This window comes from Lissotriton vulgaris, chromosome 5 (assembly GCF_964263255.1).
Source record: "Lissotriton vulgaris chromosome 5, aLisVul1.2, whole genome shotgun sequence".
In the NCBI taxonomy this organism is placed as follows: Eukaryota; Metazoa; Chordata; class Amphibia; order Caudata; family Salamandridae; genus Lissotriton; species Lissotriton vulgaris.
The window spans coordinates 1,865,882,465-1,865,902,470 of record NC_141693.1 but is presented as its reverse complement, the minus strand read 5'-3'; the positions used below and the strand labels follow the sequence as shown (position 1 = coordinate 1,865,902,470).

The 20,006-nt window shown below is 47.3% G+C and overlaps 1 protein-coding gene across 3 annotated transcripts in view; it reads right to left on the bottom strand.

Annotated features, from left to right (window-relative positions):
• GRB7 (growth factor receptor bound protein 7) overlaps positions 1-20,006 on the bottom strand; it is a 672,870-nt gene that overhangs the window by 37,772 nt on the left and 615,092 nt on the right. For all 3 annotated transcript variants that reach the window (XM_086924360.1, XM_086924361.1, XM_086924362.1), the window contains 6 exons: positions 12,828-12,949; positions 11,815-11,892; positions 11,595-11,732; positions 9,362-9,472; positions 6,911-7,009; positions 929-1,003 (listed from right to left, as the gene is read on the bottom strand). In XM_086924360.1, coding sequence (XP_086780486.1) covers positions 929-1,003; positions 6,911-7,009; positions 9,362-9,472; positions 11,595-11,732; positions 11,815-11,892; positions 12,828-12,949 — 623 coding nt within the window. The remainder of the gene's footprint in view (positions 1-928; positions 1,004-6,910; positions 7,010-9,361; positions 9,473-11,594; positions 11,733-11,814; positions 11,893-12,827; positions 12,950-20,006) is intronic.

The window sequence follows — 20,006 nt, the reverse complement described above, 5'->3', positions numbered from 1 at the left end:
TTTTTTAAAGTCAAGCCTACTCCAAAGACCATGTACTTTCAGGACATAGTGTGGGCTTACCAAGATCCTACAAGAAGCCTGGAGTCTGCACTTTGCCATTCATTGGTTGGCTTTCCTCTCAGTCTGCTTGCTTCTTATTTGTGTTCCCACTTCTCAATTTTGAGTTTGTCCTTGCATCAAGCATAGCCTCTTTAGCGTCTGTTTTTATAGGCTGCTTTCAATGCTTCCACTGCTTGCTTTCAAGCACTACTTTTTTCTTTTTGGTTAAGTACTCCATAAAATTGCATGTGTTTTCCATCTGTCTCCCTTGTGTACTTCTCTCCCCCTGTACTCCATGTTGCTCACTGTCAGCAGTGCGCTCCTTCCTGCCCCCTCCACATTGTGATCACTCTTGGGTCCTCCCTCCTGTTGTTGTCTCGCCGCATGCTTCTCTCCTGCCCCTTCCAAGTTGGTCTCCCACCTGTTGCTCTCTTGTCCGCCTCAGCCCTCTGTGTTGCTTCCCTCCACTCGCACCCTTCTTCTGTCTTGCTTGTTGGTTCTGCTCCCCACCCTTTGTGTTTCTTCCCCCACCACAGCCCTCTGTGTTGCTTCCACCCCCTTCCTCTTCATGTTTGGCTGCCCAATGCATCTCCTCCCCCCCCCCTCTTTGTTGCTTCCCCCCCCCATGTTTCCATCTGCGTTCTTCCCCATCAACCCATGCTGGACTGGTTATCAGGTGAACAGAATGATCTTTAGTGACATATAAAATGGGAGTGGAGTTCTATGACTGGTGCATGAGACAACCCTCTAGAATTCTCTCAAAGAGGATAGGTCTCTCTGCCAAGGTTTATGACATGTGGAAAAACGTTGCAAGAGGAAGATTTCAGGGAAGAAAAAAAGGAGAAATGGTCAAGAATCTGGATGAATGGAGAGGTGCCTTGATACTTACCACTGGCGTGGAACTGCCCCATGACTGCTGACTGCGTCGACACAGTTGGTAGTTCTTGAAAAGCTGCAACCCGTACTGTGAGTAGGACAAAAGGAAAAAGCAACTACATTGGTACTGAGACAGTAGAGTCATTTACCCTCATCCTTAGTGGTTTGTAGGGCTGGTGAAACCTATACTGACGACTTATTGCTAAGATGCCAACAGGCGTTAACAATGAGTAACATTTATACATTCATCAAATGTGGTCATCTTCAGAACGGTTTTTAATTTCTGGGGTGGGCAGTCAATGCTGTTAATACCCTTTGCAGAGCATGTAAATAATTACCCCCAGGTCCCTTATTTCCTCGTCGCATCCATTAACTTGTTGGAGATAACCATCTCCCAACAGACAAAAAGAGCAGAGGCATGCTGGGACCCTAATACTGCCCCTCTCACCGAGAGTACATAAGCAGTACTTATCCAGCATCCCGTCTGTTCTTTTTTTCTGTCTATCGACAGAATGGAGTTGTGCTGGTGCTGCACCTGCTGGGCTGGTGTGGCGGTCTTCATTCCTCCCCTCACCCAGCTGCCTGGCTGTGCGGGTGCAGGATTTCCTGGACTGTCTCCTGGCCTGCCGGGCTTGCTGGGAGTCGCTGTTCACGGCCAGATTCCTGCCTGTCCGCCCGGCCTTTCGCGGCTGGGGCGTTGACTTCCGGTTCCTTCCGAGTCACGGGCGAGTCTCTCTGCAGCCTGGCTTAGTGAGGGACGTGCAGCGATTGCCGTGTTGCTGCTGTTTCCTGGGCTGGCGGTTGGGGTGGGGGCCTTGTTCCTGGTGATGGCCTCCGCCTCGGGTGAGTACCGCTTGGTGGTTTCTCCTTTTTCTACCGGAGCCTTCTATTGCCGCTGCCCGGCCTGTGCTTCTGTGGGGCTGAGACGGGTGTTGCTGGCTCTCTGTGGTGTACACTCTTTCATGCTGGGGCGCTTGGTGTGTTGCAGCCCGCCGGTTCCTGTCCTGACGCGGGCTGCCTTCGCCTTTGGTGCTCCTGGCTCGCTTGTGGTACGGTGCCGGATCCAGTTGCGGTGAGCCTGCCCGTGGTGGATCTGGGTGCTGCGGCCCTGTACCTTCACCGGGGGCGGCTTGTTGGAGGCCTTGCTCTCTGGGGGTCCTGTGCAGGCAGGCATGCTCCCACCTGTAAGCAGCCACTGCGCTGTGTTTATGCCCGGTCTCGACACGGATGGTTGCAGTGCGCCTCCCGGGTGCTTCCGGGTCACGTGCGTGTCTTCCTGCTGCTGGGCGTCTTTGAGGAAGTGCCGCGTTCCTGGTGTGCTGTGCCTTTCCGCTATGGGGGTGGGGGCCTTGCTGCTGGTGGTGTCCGGCCCCTTCCTCGGGTGAGTCCCACATAGTGGTTTGTTCTTCACGCATGTTCCTGGGTCCTGGTCGCCTGGTTGCCGTGCCGGTGTGCTTCCCTGGCTCTGTCTGCCCGGCCCTGACATCGTTCTGGTGGTGTGCCCGGGGCTGTGGTGGTATAGGGGCCTTGTTCCTGTCTATATCCTGCACCCCCCCTCCCGGGTGTGTGCCGCGTGGTTTGTTTTTCTTCTTTTTAGGGGTGTTGGGGGCGTGTTGTGTCCTGGCTTGCCTCCTCTTTGCGGAGCGCTCTGCTGGGGTTCGTGTCCCACCTCTGGCTCCCTCCTTTCAGGGAGGCTCCTGGGGATGCCGGGGTTTGACCCCGGTCTCTCTTGCATCACATGCCTGCGCTCTGCCTCTGCGCTGCATCCCTGTGGCGCCTGGCTTCCCTGTGTGCTGGCGTTGTGCTGTTGCTTTTCTCTTCTCTGGGGCTGCCCTGCTCCAGAGGTGTTGGGGTGAGTGGCTCCTTGAGGCTTCTTCTGCCCGCTTTCCCGCTGTGTCCGGGTCCTTTTCCTGCAGCCGGGGTTTGGGCCTCTGGTAGTGGGGCGCTGCTTCTGGCTGCTGCATCTGCCAGATTGTTCCGGGTGTGGTTGCCGCCTTGCCACTTGGCAGCCTGTTTTTTCGCTTGCTTTCCAGGTTTGGTCCTGGGTTGCTTTTCTGTGCCTTCGGCCGGCTCCGCTTGGGGTGCCTCTGCTGCCCTGGTCGGTTTCTCCTTGGTAGGGGCTGTGCTTCTGTGGGTGCGTGTTGTGCAAGGGCACCTTCGGGTGGTGCCCTTGCTCGTGGGCCTCGCATGGTTCTGCATTTTCTTTTGGGCCTTGTTGGGGGGTACTCCTCTCCGTTGGGTTAGTTTGCTGCTTCTCTGGACTGTTGGCATTCGCTCTTCTGTTTGGTGGCCTGCCTCGGGTTCCTGTCGCCTTTGTGGTAGCTGGTTCCTTTTCTTGCTCCTGGGGTTCCCTGTGTTGCTGGGTTCTCCCTGCCTGCTTGCTTACGCCTTCTCCTCTGCTGCTCTTGGGTCGGGGTTGCCTTTTGTTTCCTCGGCGGCGGCCTGTTGGGGTGTGCTTCTAGTCGCTTCTCCTTTAGGTTCCTCCACTAGTCCCTGCCCCTGGTAGGTGGTGGGTCGGTGTTCCTGCTCCTTTGGCGGCTGCAAGGGCGGGGGGGTCCTGTTGGCTCCCCTGGGTTCCTGTTGGTCCTGCCTTTGGCTTCCCCGCTTTCTTGCTGCCCTGCTTTTTCGGGGTTTCGCAGGTGCAGGTGTCGTGGCCTTGCCTTGGGTGTGTTGGGTCCTTCTGTCTGTCCGCCCCCTTTTGGGTGGCCTTGCCTCCGTTGCAGGCTGGCTTTTGTGTTGTGGCCTCTGCTCCCCTTTGGGTTCTGGGTGTTCGCCTTTGCTTCCTGGATTCTGCGTGGCTTGTTGGGATTTGGTGCATGGGGGTTCCTGGTTCCTGGCTTTGTTCCTCCCGTTACTTGGGCTGCGCCTGGTTCCTCTTGTGGCTTCCTGGGGTCGTGCCTGGAATCTCTGCCTACGCCTGGGTGGCTCGTGCTGCAGCGCGTGCAGCTGTACTGTTCTCCTTTGCTCCGGCCTTGGCCTTCGGGTGTTTGTCCCGGGCCTTCTGGGTGCTTGGGATTGCTTCTGGGGTCTGGCTGCTTCTGTTTTTGTTTGCTCCTACCCTGGCTCTCCCTGTGCTTGCCCTTGGCTTGCGTGTTTACTGCCTGCCTTGCCTGGTTTTGCCACTGTTTCTGCCTGGTTTGTTCCTGGTTGTGGCTGGTGGGGGCTTCTGTGTCTGGTTTGGTTGGGTGCCTGCTCTTCCTTTCCTTGGCGTCCCCCCCGGGTTGTGTTTCCGGTGGCAGTTCGCCTTTTGGTCCCTGTGCTTCGGGCCGCTGCTGTTTAGGCCTGGCTGTCTTACACTCTTGGTCCGTATGCGCTCTGGTGCGTTTGCGGCTGTGGTGTTCTGGTCTCCTCTGATTCCCGTGGTGGGTGCCCGGCTGGGTGTCTGCTGAGGCTTTTCGCTCCTGCTGGTTCAGGGTGGCCTCGGGCTGTGCCTCATTGGCTTTGTGGCTGTGCTGTCATTTTAGGCCTCCTCTGGGGTTTTTCCTGTGTCTGGTGTCCTGGTTCGCTTCTCCTTTGCTTCCTCGGGCTTTGTTCCTGGTGTGTGTCTGTTTGGGTGCCGCCCCGCCCCTCTCTGGTTGGGGTGCGGTTCTGTGGTGCTCTTGCCCCTGTGAGGTCCTCCTTCCTGGCTGCGGGTTGTCTGGGGTGTTCCTGCTGCTTGGCCTTTTACCTTCTTTGCGGCTTCCGCTTTGGCGGTTTCCTCTGGTGCTGGGGGCTCTCTGTTCCTCCCTGCCTTTTGCTTTGGCCTTGGCGCTGTGTGGGCTCCTTCCGGGGTTTGGTTGGGCCTGCGGGTCCTCCTGCTTCGTTGGTTGGCGTGGCCCGAGTCCTGGCACCTTTTGGTGTTGTTGCCCTAGTTTGCGCTGTTTTCTTCGCTCCACTCTGGTGTTGCTGGGGTTGGGCCTTGTGGCTTTTTGGTCTGGGCTTCCTTTCTGGCGCCGTTTCTTTTTTAAGCTGCTCCTGGCCTTGCTGCTTGCTTGGCCTGGTTGTGGGTTGCTGTGCGGTCCTCTGCCGAGTTGGCGTCTGCCCTCTGTGGTTCGGTGGGTTCCTGCCTGGTTGTTTCCTGGTTTGGGGGCTGCTGGGTGTTCCCCGTTGCTCTGGCCTTCTTTCGTGCCCTGTTCTCCCTCCCGTTTGGGGTTGGGGGGTTTTCTAGGGGTTGTGGCCGGTGGCTCTGTCCCTTGTTGGGCTAGTTCTCTGTTGGTTTCCGGGCTTGTTGGCCTCTCCTTGCTGGATGGCTGTCGGCTGGTTCTTTCTGGGGGCGGCTCTAGCCTGTGGTATTTGGGTTGGCCTCCTCTTCCCTGCTGTTCTGGGTTTGGTGGCCTTCCTGTTTGGGCTGGTGGCCTCCTTCCTGGTGGGGTTTTTTGGCTTCCTGGGGTTTTCGGTTTTCTTTCCCCTTGCCTTTGTTTCTGTTTGGTTAGGGTCCTACTGCTGTTCGGCTCCTGCTCTGGTCTCTTTGGGGCTGAGTCGTTCTGTTTGGTGGGGTGGGCCGGTTTCTGGGGTGTGCTTTCCTCCTTCCTTGTTGGTCTGGGTGCTTGTGCCTGCGCTCTGTTGGCCTGTCTTGGCTTCTTTCTTTGGTGGCTGGTGTGTCCTGTGTGCCTTCCCATTGGTTCTGGGCTGGGCGGCCTTGTCCGGTGGGTTGCTTGGCCGTGTCCTATGAGTCTTGGTTCCGGTTGCCCTGTCTCCAGTTTCTCTGGTTGGCTGCCTTGTTGTTGGGGTCCTGGCCTTCTGTTTTTTGGGTTATCTCCGGCCCTTGTTTTGGCCCTGCTGTCCTGTTCTGGGTTGTGGTCCGGTTGTTTCCTGCAGTTCCCCTTTCCTCCTTCTCGGTGCTCCCTTGGGTTGCTGCTTTTGTTGTGGTTTCCTGGGTGTGCTTGTGGGTGCGAAAGGCCGTTTTATCTGCTTTGGTATTCTCAAATAAGTTCATGAATGGGACGAGAACATAAGGGACCTGAGGGTAATGCTCTATTACTTACCGGTAATCTTTATTACCCCAGGTCCCGTTGTCCTCGTCCCATTCATGCACCCCTCCCTCCCTCCCGGGTGGCCGGCCTTCCTGTCTGGGCTTGGTTGTACAGACCGGATGCTGGGTAAGTACTGCTTATGGACTCCTGGTGGGAGGGGCAGTATTAGGGTCCCAGCATGCCTCTGCTCTTTTTTTCTGTCGGGAGATGGTTATCTCCAATAAGTTAATGAATTGGATGAGGATAACGGGACCTGGGGTAATTAAGATTACCGGTAGGTAATAGAGCATTCATTGTTTTCTGAATGGTATATCCTGAATGAAACCTTTTGTGTAGCACTTTTCTGCATGTTGTTTTTAATCGAATATGCCATGTCTTGGGGTGCTGTTTAGATTTTATGGTTGGATGGCTGTATTTGCTTACCCTTTGTTGCAAATGTATAGCGCCGCTGTGACACTAAAAACATTCCCAGGAAATCACTGTGTTCTAGAAGAATATATATGGTTTCTATGGAGAAAGGAGCTAGAACCTCTGGCTTTCATCAGAAGAAAGTCATCCCAGCTCACCATTCCTCTGCTCTCTATATGTAAACACTCCTGTGAGTAGATACATGTACACATGCTACCGTGCACATGCATGCACCTGCATGAACACACATGCACACTTTCAAGCAATTATACACACACCATTGCCCATCCCTCCCAATCAACACAAGATGGAGGAGGTCATAGATGGGACCTCAAAGAAAGGCTGGCAATAACCACTGGGCATCAGGTAAAGAGCAGGAGCACATATTGATCCAACCAATGGGCGTGTATTCAGAACCAAAGCCGAACAAAAGGTGAGGGAGGAATATACAGAATCCAACAGAGACAGAACAGTACCTCACACACAAGGCAACCTCACTAAGGTGATACAGTAATCTGCAACGAGTTGCAGCAGAATGGCCTTGTTTCAGTTGAGACAATGCATGGTCTGTCCTTTGCACAGTAAGGATTAGTGGGGAATGCTGAAGGCATCAAAGGACACAAGGTTGCACTCACCTTAAAGAGACGGAAGGCCATCATCCAGCACTTCCGGCTCTGCTCATCCTCGCTGCAGCATATCTTCAAGCCCTTGTTTCCGGTCCGGGTCTTGTGGGGCTGCGGGGTTGGAGAGTAAGACAGGTCAGTAGGCAGCTGTGACCCTCCTGTCTAGACGGGTGCATGTGGCAGGAGTGGCTCGTGCAGGTAACAGCAGTGGGGAGCGAGGTTGGGGTGGGGAGGGTGACTCGACGACGAGGGAAAATTAATTATTTATTTAATTTTCCCTCGTTGTCGTCTGACGAGCTCTGCCCCACTATGCCCCACTGCTCTTAGTTGCACGGGCCGTCCTGGCCTGTGGTACACACAAGAGAAAAGAGAACCTACCTAGTATTTACTGAAAATTGTAAACTCAATTTCCGGTGGAAATTGCAGTTGACTATATACAAATGCTCTACTGGTAACATTTTCAGACACCGTTTACTGAAGTACTTTGGATTCAAATCAGAGGGATTCAATTTGCATAATTCAGCTGTCCACATAGGTTTGTTGATTGCAGTTGGTATTTTTGTTTCACCAGAAGCTTTTCAACGTTTTTTTTTGCTATTAGACACAGTCCAAAACACAAACACATTTGTAACAAGTAAATCTAATAGGAATGACATTTAATTGGCCAAATGAAATTGTCAGCATGGTGTCACCTTCATGGGCACAGAGTATACAGGTAAGGTATGGCCTTCATGGCCACACAGGGCATGTGTAAGATATGGTTTTAATGGCCACACAGAATACACATAAATTGTTGTGTCTCTGGCAATAGAGGCTATATAGAAGATATGGCCTCTATGTTCACAGGGAGTGTATGCATATTATTTACTCCAAGGCCACAGAGTGTACTTGTAAGGTGTGATCTCCATGTCCACAGGCTATACGTGTAAAGTATGGCCTCTGTGATTACAGGGCGTTCATGTACAGAAGGAAGCTATAACTTCTCGATGCCTTTTGTTGCTATCCCACTAGTACATATAGCTAAGCTGGACATTTCTTTGTTAAGAAAATCTTATAAAAGAACATTGCTCCATCATTTTTATAGACATTTTGCACATTCATATCTGTAGACATTTTGCACATTCATATCTGTAGACATTTTGCACATTCGTATATGTAGAATTCTCTGAAGGTTTAGCACCACTGATGATGGAAATAAATTCCACTTTTTAATAATACCAGTATGCTTAATTTCACACTGGACCGATAATTATAAGTTGCTAATTGCCACCAGTGCCATTGACAGTGAGTAATGTATGGACGGTGCTGTTTCTTTCACTTGTCGGTTCCCCTGGAGATTGGCACAGTGCCACATTTGTGGTGACCTCATCACCTGAGAGCAGAATATATGAAGCTGCCCCTTTGTTAGATGCACATAGTACATTTGATAAAGCAAATAAAGTGGGTGCACAGGTCTACACAAGACTGGATGCATGCTCGGAATGAGGATGGAGCGAGTGATATATCATCCAGTGTCCGATTTGGATGTTGGGTGACTACAACTGATGGGTCTAAACATATGGAGGACTCAACGCGCTTTAAGGCCCAGCATACATACTCCATAGGATGCCATGTAATGCAAGAAGTGTACAGTTCCTGATGGGAGGGAAGGACAGGAGAATCTAGGTCATGAAAACAGACAACATTTCAGGGGATCTGATTGCTCACACACCCGTGTGGGCATCTTTCTTCATCATTGGGCAGCTCCTGGTTGGGGTGGCGCTGTAGTGCCCAACGGGCCCCTCGAGGGGGCTCTTGGCCGGAGGTCTTTGGAGCTGATGTGAGGTGTGGGGTGGAGGTGCTCCAAGTGTAGATCGATGTATTGTAAATTAGTGGTATTAAAAATAGCTGAGAGAGACCCAATTAAATGTAATAGGTAGGTCCTACACACACTATATTTCATGAGCTGGATAGGACCATTACTTCCACATTCAGCCACCCATTGCCTTTTAATCATAACAAGATAAGCCACCTATTACATTTATTTAGGTCTCTTTTAGCAATTTTTAATACCACTAATTCACAAAAAATATTAATGAGGCAGGAGGTTTTGGCCTACAGTCAATGGGCATTTTTCACTGGGACTCCTTAATACATTAGTCGCAGTGCAAGATGAACATCAGGTCACAACCTGTTAGCGTGCAGAAAACATCTGGAGTATGACCTGATCTTAGTACATCAGGCCCTTAGAGCTTCAAATCAATCCTCAGTAAGATGTAGATCAAACCACAAAAAATTAGGTAAAAACTGAGCTCAGTCAGTATAATTTTCAGTCATTCACTGCATACCTAGTAATACCGCGGTCTTTACTTTGGAGCTAAAGTGCGGGGATATTACTTAAACGCTCACAAAAAAATGGCTCTCCTGAACTCGCCAACCATGAATACCTCATGTTCCAGATTCTCTAACTGGGCTGCCCCTTACCTTCAAGCAGAACCCGAATTCCGTGGGTGCGCTGTACAACTTCTTCCCCTGCGTCACCAGATAGGCGGTGGACTCGCTGACATCAGCAAAGTACTGCAAATGACGCGGGTCCTAGAAAAGAGCAACAGAAGTAGCAAAGAATAAATTTGGAGCTGTGCTGGATATTTAGGGAATGGGGGCTCATTGGCTTGTGTCCTAGGGCCAGATGTAGGTAGCCCTTTACCGGTCGGAAACGGCCGAAAATACCGATTTTCGGCCGTTTCCGACCGGTAAAGGGCTATGGAGATGTAGGGGCAAAAAAAACGTACATTTTCTGTAATTGTACCAAATCTGTAATTTTACCGAATCTGTAAAATTACAGAATCGGTAAATTTACCGATTCTGTACATTTTACCGAATTGGTAAAATTACAGCTTACCGATTCTGTAATTTTACCGATTCGGTAAATTTACCATTCGGTAAAAATACCGAAAATGTATTTTGGGATGTAGGTAGCACTTCTAACAGTGCTACAGGGCCTTTAGAATTCGGTATTTACCATGCATTACAATTGCATGGTAAATTACGAATTCCTGTGTACATGCATATCTGTGCATGTACACCTGTGCCATGTGGCACACAGACATGCCCTAAGGGCATGTCTGTGTGCCACATGGCGCAATAGCCAGTTACAGGGGTGCAAACAGGGTGTCAAAGTGACACTCTGTCCCCCTTAGCAATTCGGTATTTTTACCGATTCGGTAAATACCGATTCGGTATTTGCTATTGAATCCTATGGGCTCCAAGGCCCATAGGATTCAATAGCAAATACCGATTCGGTATTTACAGAATCGGTAAATACCGAAATACTGAATTTTTACCTACATCTCATTTACCGATTCATAAATACCGAATCGGTAAAATTCGGTATTTCGGTAAATGAGATTTACCTACATCTGGCCCTAAGACACCACAGCCTGATGTGACCTTAGGGAACGTCTCACAATGACAAGCCATAAGCAACTTCAGGACCTCGTGCTGTGCTGCATAACCCAGAGGCAGCAGGCTTCTCTTAGTGACGAAGAATCCCCAGAACCTAGTGTAGTGTGTCCCCTCTCGCTAACAAACCATGCTCAGCACCAGAACCTAGAGCAGTGTGTCAGGCAGAGAGTCCCCTCTCAGTAACAAACCATCCTCCGCAACATAACTCACTGCAGTCTGAGAGCCCACTCCTCCACCCCACCCCGCTAACAAACTATACTCAGCACCAGAACCTGGTGCAGTGTGTCTGGCAGAGAGTCCCCTCCCTAACAAACCATCCTCAGCACCAGATCGTAGCACAGTATGTGTGAACTTAGTGCACTTTGCCCGGCAGAGAGCTCTACTCGCTAGTAAACCACCCTCAGCAGCAAAACCTAGTGCACTGTGAATGACAGGGCGTTTCTCTCGCCATTATGATCATTGCTCGCTTGTTTTGCTATTGGCTTTTCTGATCTATCTGTATTTACATTATTATATCACCACCCTCATCGGGGGCGTTGCCTTAACCTGTACTGTGCTAGTTTTTGTAATTATTATTATTACTGGCATGCCATGTTATTGTCTTTTTGACCTATCTGTCTTGAGATTGAAGGCTCAACTCCCTCTTCTGGGGTGTTGCCTCATCATCTTCCCGTTTATGACACTATGGGTTCTAAAGTTCTCTGATCCCCGCGAAGGTCATGTTCGCGCTATATAAAACTGTACAAATAAAATATCAAACCACCTCCTCACCAGGTCCTACTGTAGAATGTCTAGCAGGAGGTTTTCACTAACAAATCCCTAACATCTAGCTCATCTGCACACCTCAGAGAAAGGACCTTCTCTGTCCTTACTAAACCATCCGAAGCCCCATGGTCTAGTGCAGTCTGCCTGCACACCTCAAGGGTGAAAGAGATTGTGTTTCTGCTAAAAAGTGTCTCCGACAAGTGTCGCTCCTTATGCTTAAGACTCAATTATCTTTCTTCTATCGATGCAACAACATGGATTTCCCACATAAGCAATCGCCATGTCCTGCCATGCCTCGACTAACTGGGCAGCAGTCCTGAATTATCTGCCTGCACCTTTTCCAGGAAGCTGAGGAGGCATAACAGTGGCATGCAGCAACTAAAAACCTTATAAAGAGATGTCCTTGGTGTTCATTGATAAAACTGTGATGTTTTAAGCCAGGTCTGACAACTTACTTTAAGTCAATGTTGTTGACAACATTCTTTACCTTGGAGGTACCTTTGGTGGAATAGTAGAGCCCGGAACGCCGTAAGAAGAAGTAAAACCTCTTCCAAACTTTCCTTCCGATCTCTTTGAGGTGCAGGAAACCCTGGATCTCCGGACAGGATCCTGAGTTGAGGAAGTTCTGTTGTGGAAAGAGAAGGATGAGTTTAGACCTTGTCTGACTCTGGGCTCGGAAAAGGTGCTCAGTGCGGTTACTTTTATACCTGTATGAGTTCTGAGTGGGACATCCCTTTGTTTGCATCTAGGCAGCCGGCGACCATAGACTCTGGGAACAAGGCATGCTAGGAAGCATAAAACAGAAAAACCTCAGTAAGTGATCGTGGAGGCAGATTTCCTGCAAGCAGGTGCTCGCCAGGGAGTAAGATCCAATGGTCTGCTTCTGTGTGAAATATCATCATGAGATTTATGTGTGTTGAGCCTGGCCTGTGATATGTGTGTTTTCAGTAAGATACCCTGGTCTAAGTCATTCTTCCCAGCACACCCTCAGCTCTGTGTAGGGTCAGGGATGTCAGACTGTCAGTAGATCAGTATGTATGGACGTTGTGGCTTAGCATCAGTGTCTGCTCAGTAAGACCGCATTACCTGCCTCTGTCTAGATGGTAAACCCTGAGCTATGTGGTAACCAGAGATCTCTTGCTGTAGAGTATTAAACAAAAATATGTATGTGTAGAGAAGAGTTTTTGATCTGTGTCAATTCAGTAAGAGGCCATACCCTGTGAGGTCTGTGCCTGTCTCTGTAGAGTATTAACCAAAGATCTATATATATATAGGGTGTGGTGTGGGGTGTATGTGTATTAAGTTAAAGTCCATAGCGTTTGACTGAGATCTGATTCTGTCTTTTAAGTAATATACAAATATCTCTATGTATGGACCGTAGATTGGGATCCGCGTCTATAAGATCTGTGTCAATCTTTGGAGTGAAATACAAAGAAACTTGCATGCATGGGCGCGGGCTTACGAAACAATCTTATTCTCTCAGAGGCCTGGCCTTTGTCAGAGACCTTGGTCTTTTTACCTTAGTTCTAAAATGATGCTGTGTGAAGTGCAATGCCTTGGAGTGCCCTTGAATGTTCATGTTCTCAAGACCAGGGCCTCTTTCACTGCCATGTCCCTGTCAACTTGGTCATTATAACCTGACTTGGCGGTGTTGAGGGAGAAGGGTGTACATAACTAGAAGGGGGATCATGTTGCAGCAGTTTCCACCTCAGGGTCTTACCGGTGAAGACTTGAACATCTCATATTTGGTAAAGTTCTTGCGGAAGATAAACTTGCTGTCCCCTCCAACGGGCCACGTGGCCTGCACCTCGACAACAGATTCGTGATCCTCCAGGCACCGCTCTGCAGAAATAAGGGCAAGTTAAAGTGCCTTCCTTGCCAAGAAGGGGATGGCTATTTTAAGTGAAGGCTGAGCAGTGATAGGTGTGAGTAATTCACTAGACCGTTTATTTTTTTGCCATCTGATATTGGTTTTTGATCTTAAGGGCAAACTCGAAATTCCAAAATGCATAGGACGGCTGAGCTATTCACACTTGCCATAAGGCAACCAGAGATGGATTATTATATGACCTACAGTATAAACTCAAAACATTCACACCAGAGAGGAGATTTAGGGGCAGATTTAAAAGTTGGTAAAACCTTTGTAATGGTGACAGAGTACCCTTTCTGCCAACTTGAAGGCCCGTCCGCCTCATTTAGAGTCAGGCGAGCCATCAATGTATAGATGGTGGAGACTACTCTGTCTCCACCACTTTTACACACCTCTGATGGCACCACAGAGTAAGGACCATTCGAGGTTTGGCCGTGTGTCCACCCGCCAATTTTAGATTGTATGGAACCGTGGAGAGTTTTCACTGTCTGTCACTGTCACAAAAAAACGAGGCATTAAGGGCAGTGAAAACTAATAAATGACCCCAACATCCTGGAAAAATTATCCCATGGCATTGAGGTAATTTTTCTTTTTATTTTCAAAAAGAAAATCCAATTTTTAGATTTTCTTTTTGAAAGAAAAAAAAGAGGATCATGTTGACAGTGGTTCCTGGAAATGCTAGAGATGTCCTGAGGGGCAGGAGACATTTCTAAATATGGTAGACGGAGTACTCTCACCATGGCTGGAGTAAAGTACTCCGCCATGGAGACGGTAATTACTCTGTCCGCCAATAATGAAATCAGTCCAACAGTGTCCAAAGTAAAATATTGTAACAGATTGGCATCTTGTGATAATAAAACTTGTAATCGCATGATAAAAAAAAAGAGTTTAATTGCCTCCTACTATACATTATATGGTGTAAGATTATACTATACAGGAGGCTACTTTAATTATGTTAAATGGAGTCAGTGGCCAATAAGTGGAACACTTTACTAGAATAGGGGTTATATTTGGCCCTACGTACAATCTACATGCGCTTTTATGATGTGAATTACATACGATTTGCTTAAACTTCCTGTAGCATGAAAGTCTGCAGGCATTTTTGAGGTTTTTCTGCTCTTCTGGGTTGGGTCACATTGGTAAGGTATGGTGTTTGTTTAGCTCAGGTAGGCACACGGATACTGCTGTGATCTGTGGAATTTCTAAGAACCGATGACAGTGTTACTCTTGCATGGTGTGATGTAGAACAGGTTTACCTTGACAAGTCAAACAATTGAAAAAAGTGTTGGAGTAAACCCCTTGACTCGTCTTTTACAAGTTCCGTCAAGGGTACAGTGCATGAACTTTCACATAGACTCCTTCGGAAGGCAGAGTAAATCTACCTGACGGAGTCAACGAGGCCACGACAAACTATGTACCTGAGGAAAGTTTGCCTCACAAAATGGATCAGAAGAATTGGTCAGTAACATTTCTCTAATTACTTGATACTGTTTTGGTTGATGTCTGTCATCCTCTTCAATTCCTTTTCTTCTGAAGACATTGTCTTCCTGCTGATATTTTCCTCTTTCGCCTGCTATTTCCCCGATCCCAAGCCTCTATATCGCAAGCAATATACCCTTTCGTAATCCTCTATTCTCTTTTCTTTTACAGTATGTGGGAAAGACTTTGGGAGACCTCTAAGAGCTTCCTTCTCTATGTCTTCTTCCATATTCTCCCTGAGCTTCTCTTTTCCCATCAAGCTACTTTACGTCCTTTCTTTGTGTCTCCATTTGTGACCCATTTTTTGTATGTATTGTTCCACTGCCTACGAAGCCCATGTATTCAATTGTTCCCCCCCTCTCCACTTCATATTCCATTCCCCTCTATTTTTACTTAGCTGTTCTCCCCCTCCCTTGATTACCTCATTTGCCCTTTTCCCCGTTAATCCTCATCAGTGTCTCCCCCTTTATCTTCTTTCCTCTCCTCCATCCAATCTCCTCGCGGGCTCCTCCACCTCGCAGAGTTCATCGTAAGCATAGAAGACAGACTACCACTACCCATTTTTCATTTTTAGCCCTCCTAAATCCATTCTCCAGTTCTTACTTCTAAATAATAATTTAAATTCCTAATATTTTGAAAATTGTGTGAAGATTGTTTTACTTTTTAGTGAGTTGGGACTGGGGTGCGAAATCGGATATATTTCTCATTTAATGATCAATTTGTAGTTTTGTCTATCAATAACAGACCTTCTAATTCACCAAATGGGAGTCCGTCAGGTTATAAAACGTCCGCTTAAACATCAGTTTAATAGACTCAAAAAACAATAACTAACGCATTCATCTTAGGGTGCACATGATCAAAAACAAATTTGAAAAGAGGAAGCCGGAATGACTTTTGGCCCAGGACTCAGGATATTCACTTACATTGTAAATGTAAAAGTATTGCTGGTTAGTGGGGTTACATGGTGGGTGGGGATAAAAACTAGTCTTATAAACAACAACGGTGGAACTCCGGTACTTCGCAGTGGTGAGTTTTCATGTTTTTTCACACCTCAACCTTGACAACTGTTAATATGCTACATTCACAAACACTTAGTTTATAATTTGGTTAATCACATGGCTGTTTCAGCAATTAGGTTGTGTTCTCACTTCAAGCCATGTGTCTGTATTACGTAGTTATGAACTCACTATATCAGTTGAGGACCCAAGCCCTATGTGGACCTTTCAATTGTGCTCATAAGCAAAACTTAGACTTTCAGAGTTTCTTTTAACCTGGGGAAAAAAAATCTAAGATGCAAACGTTAAAGTAACTTTTTTTTACATTTGTAACAAAGTGATTTCTCCAGGAGGCTTATAGATGTCCTTTTTAGGTCGAGCCTAGGCAGCGCATGCGCTGTCGCTTCGAAACATACTGTCTCTACTCTGGGGTCTTGCAGCCTGCCCCTCGCTTTTAATCAGTTGTTTCAATTGTCCTTTAAACATGCTTGTTTTCTGGTGGTTAATCCACCATCTTTGTCCCACCTTTTTTGTCTTTTGTTTACTTCCAGGAGCACCATCCAATTTCTGGTCTCGGTAGGCCTTTCTGTTAACCTCATAGGAGGGAGCTGTATTTCTCCCTGGGATGTTCTAGCGCCCATGTATGCACACCTGCCGGGGCACCGCTGACTCCAGGATCCATGAGGCTGGACACCTTCCTCAGGCACCCAAGGGTGCAGGATTGTAGTGACTGATCCAAATAAGTCAGACAGACTGCATAGGGAAATCACCTCTTGCCTACCTGGTCCAGCCCTCATAGGTCGACTTGAGGAAACAGAGCCTGGCCTCGAAAGGGAATCTTGTCCTGAAGACTTTGGAAAGGACGCTTGAACATAAAGGATTACTTTCTAGACCCCAGCATAAAAGGTTTGAGAATTGTTTCCTCTTCCGCTCCTTTTTGCACCATGTGGTCAAGTTCATTACCAAATAGTTTTGATCCTCTAAAATGTCCTTTTTTAAGAAGACCTCTCTGGGTGGAGTATAGTTTCCATAACTTCATCCAAAGCAGTCTATGACCAGCTTTTGAAGCCCCAACCGATGCTGCAGCTGCCCACAAGCTTTTATTTTCTTCTTTCCTTTTTGGTCTCCTATTTTTCTTTTTTCTCCTGCTCCCATAAATGTTACTTCTACGGGTGGTGCAAAGATCCTGTGGCGCAGGAGGTATTTGTTGTAGATAATTTGATAAAGATTTTAGATGGGGTTTGCAATTCCATTGAAGTGCAGCAGCCCGACCAGGCATGCACTTCACCTTAAATGATGCGGACACTGACCACAAGCACATGTTTGTGCATAAATGACTGAGACCGGCTCTTGAGAAAGGGATACAATGAAATGATGGATGTAAAGCAGGGCATTTTGGAAGGAAGAAGTCCCATAGGGAAGCTTTGATGCATAAAGACGCATTTAAGCGGGCTATTTACATACCTGTACAAATTTATTTTCTTGCAGTGTCTCGTTTTCGTCCAGCCTACTACATCCCCCATATCAACGAGTTCCCTTGAGTCTCCAGATTGAGCCTTTCCAAATACAGTTGGTGTATGGAAGAAGATTCGATGACACGAGTAACTTTATGGCGCTAGAGCTCCATAAAAAAAAAACTTAGGGACCTAGGGCCAGATGTAGGTGGCCATTTACCGGCCGGTAACGGCCGATTTCGGTCGTTACCGACCGGTAAATGCAAATTGAGATGTAGGGCCCTGTATTTTACAGAATCGGTAAATTTACCGATCGGTAAATTTACCGATTCTGTAAAATACCGAATCGGTATTTCATCAGATTCGGTAAAATTGATATGTAGGTGGGACTCTTCTGAGTCCCACAAGCATTACAGAATCGGTATTTTACCATCAAATTCTATTTGATGGTAAAATACCGATTCCGGTGTGCATGCACATGTGTGCATGCACACCTGTGCCATATGACAGGCAGACCTGCCCTTAGGGCAGGTATGCCTGCCACATGGCACCCGAACCTTTTTTGGGGGTGCTAGAGGGTGTCAAAGTGACACCCCCTGCACCCTTGTCAAAATCGGTATTTACCGATTCGGTAAATACCGACCGGTAATGCCCCATTCATTCCTATGGGCTTCAAAGCCCATAGGAATGAATGGAGCATTACCGGTCGGTATTTACCGAATCGGTAAATACCGATTTTTACCGATTCAGTAAAAGGGAACATCTGGATTCCCTACATACCAACCCCTCACATTTACCGAATCTTAATTACCGAATCGGTAAAATTCGGTAATTTTCGGTAATTAAGATTCGGTAAATGTTACTTACCTACATCTGGCCGCTAGTGAGAGAAAAATTATTGATAGTGGTTCCACTCTCTACAGATTAGTCGTATGAACTTGGGCAGTGTCGGCGACAATCTTTAATACTTCTCATTCCCTCATTTTGATAAAAGTACCTGTGATCAGATATTGTTAACAAGTGTGACAAATTGAAGCAATACTATCCACAGTTGTCTTTTCTTGCCGGTTAATTTAGTTAACCATGCTGCATAATTTGTTTGTCTCTTGCCGCATAATTCTATTCATAATCAACAAAACCTCCAAAACTAAAGTCTGAGAGGAACATGGAATGCAATACACCACACAAAGAGAGTAGTTATCTGGCCAAAGCCAACAGAGAACAGAACCACTTTAAATCGAGACAAACCTAAACATGTGTTGTTCCATTAAGTGTTTGCCTCTGTACATAACAGATGTTTGACTAAAATGCAGCCTCGTCAGTACCCACATTCTATTACTTGTACGCAAGCTATCCTACCACTTCTGACCTGCTGATAAATTAAAGCTCCCCATAACAGACAGATCAAAAAAAATAAATGCCATCGCCAATGTCAGTCCTTCTCCCTCACCTCGACCATGTGCCCACCAAGTAGCATCCACTCTCACACGGTCTTTAGGCCACCAACGCACAGACCACGCAATTCTCTTTTACAGGCTGTACACACTCTGCTGACCACGCGTTTTGTGGTTCACAAGAGCTGCTTGCAACATATGGTAACACTACCCAATTTAATGGCCCTTCTGCGGATTTTTCGACTGTTTCCAACCTCTCTCCTTCAAATGCTTGACACCTCTGCCATCTTCCTGCTGCTGCACCGCGATGCAAGATACTCTGCCATCTTCCTGTTGCTGCACCGCCGCTGGTAAGAGGTGTCTAGTTCTACAAAGTGAGCGCTTCAAACGAGATGGCCACAAGAGGTCCTCATTTCCCAAAAGTTGGGAATTGAGAGGTGAAAATATCTGTTTTCGCAGCCATTCGTCCACCCCCCAAAAATCGAAATTTGGCAGGAAGTTTTGTAAAAATCGCGGCATTTATACAAAACTGCTGACTTCGCTATTTTTTTGCAAATCGCGAAATCGTGGAGGGTCTGGATATTTCTTTCATACATGGCACACCCTTGCAGCAGGCACGTAACACACTGAGCTACCTTGCTCACTGGTGGTGCAATATATACATATTTTTATATTTTTCTAAAGCACACCTTTCATTTAAGATTGTGGGTGTTATGCTCCTGCTTTATTAAACTAGTTTGGCCCTCTTTACAGGTGACTATGACCTGCTGACAGCAGCAGGCGCAAACCTTCCAGCTATCTCACTCAGTGGTGGTGCATGTCGTGAGACTTCATAGATTACAAACCTCTAAATTAATATTCATCTCTACAACATTTATGGTGTGCCTCAGTGTTGCACTTGGGATATTTCTTTCATTTATAGCACTCTCTCAGCAGTAGGCGCTCTACACACTGAGCTACCTCGCTCACTGGTGGTGCAATGTATATGTAGGTATTTTTTTTTTAAGCAGATCAGGGCTTGGAGCGCATTACATGGTCACCAATAATTTTATTAAATGGCACATTTTCTTTTTTAAGAAAGACACATGGGCATCAAATGGTTTATAGGTCGTATGAATTTTTGTTCATGAACTTAAAAATTAGCTCTAATGCAAGCACAACTTTATATTTAAAATTGTAGCACCCTGGAACAGCTTTGTATAAATTAGTTTGATAAAGTTTTGCAACACTCCACACCAGCTCAACAACACATTTACACAACACACATCCACACCACACCACAGAATACCACACCATGCCACAAAATTCAACAGCACACCAAATAATTAAACTCCACAACATGCCACTCGACAACACAAAATACCATACCACATAATTACACTCCATGACACACAATCTCACTCCACACGATTCCAGTACACTCAAAAACACACAATTACTATCCACATAATTCCTCAGCACACCATACCACAAAATTCCACTCCATACCACCATTACACCTGTAGCGGCTCCTGGTGGGAGTGCTACCGGCAAGTGACGTGGGGCGCGGGAGGGTCAGAGTGTGGGGTAGTAAACACCGGAATATGGATGAATGCTGGTAAATTGACAATTAAATCACTAATACAAATTTCGTTGCACGCTGCATCACGTTTGGCAGTGCAGCGTGCGCAACAGAATTTGTTTTCTTGATTTAATTGTCACCTTATC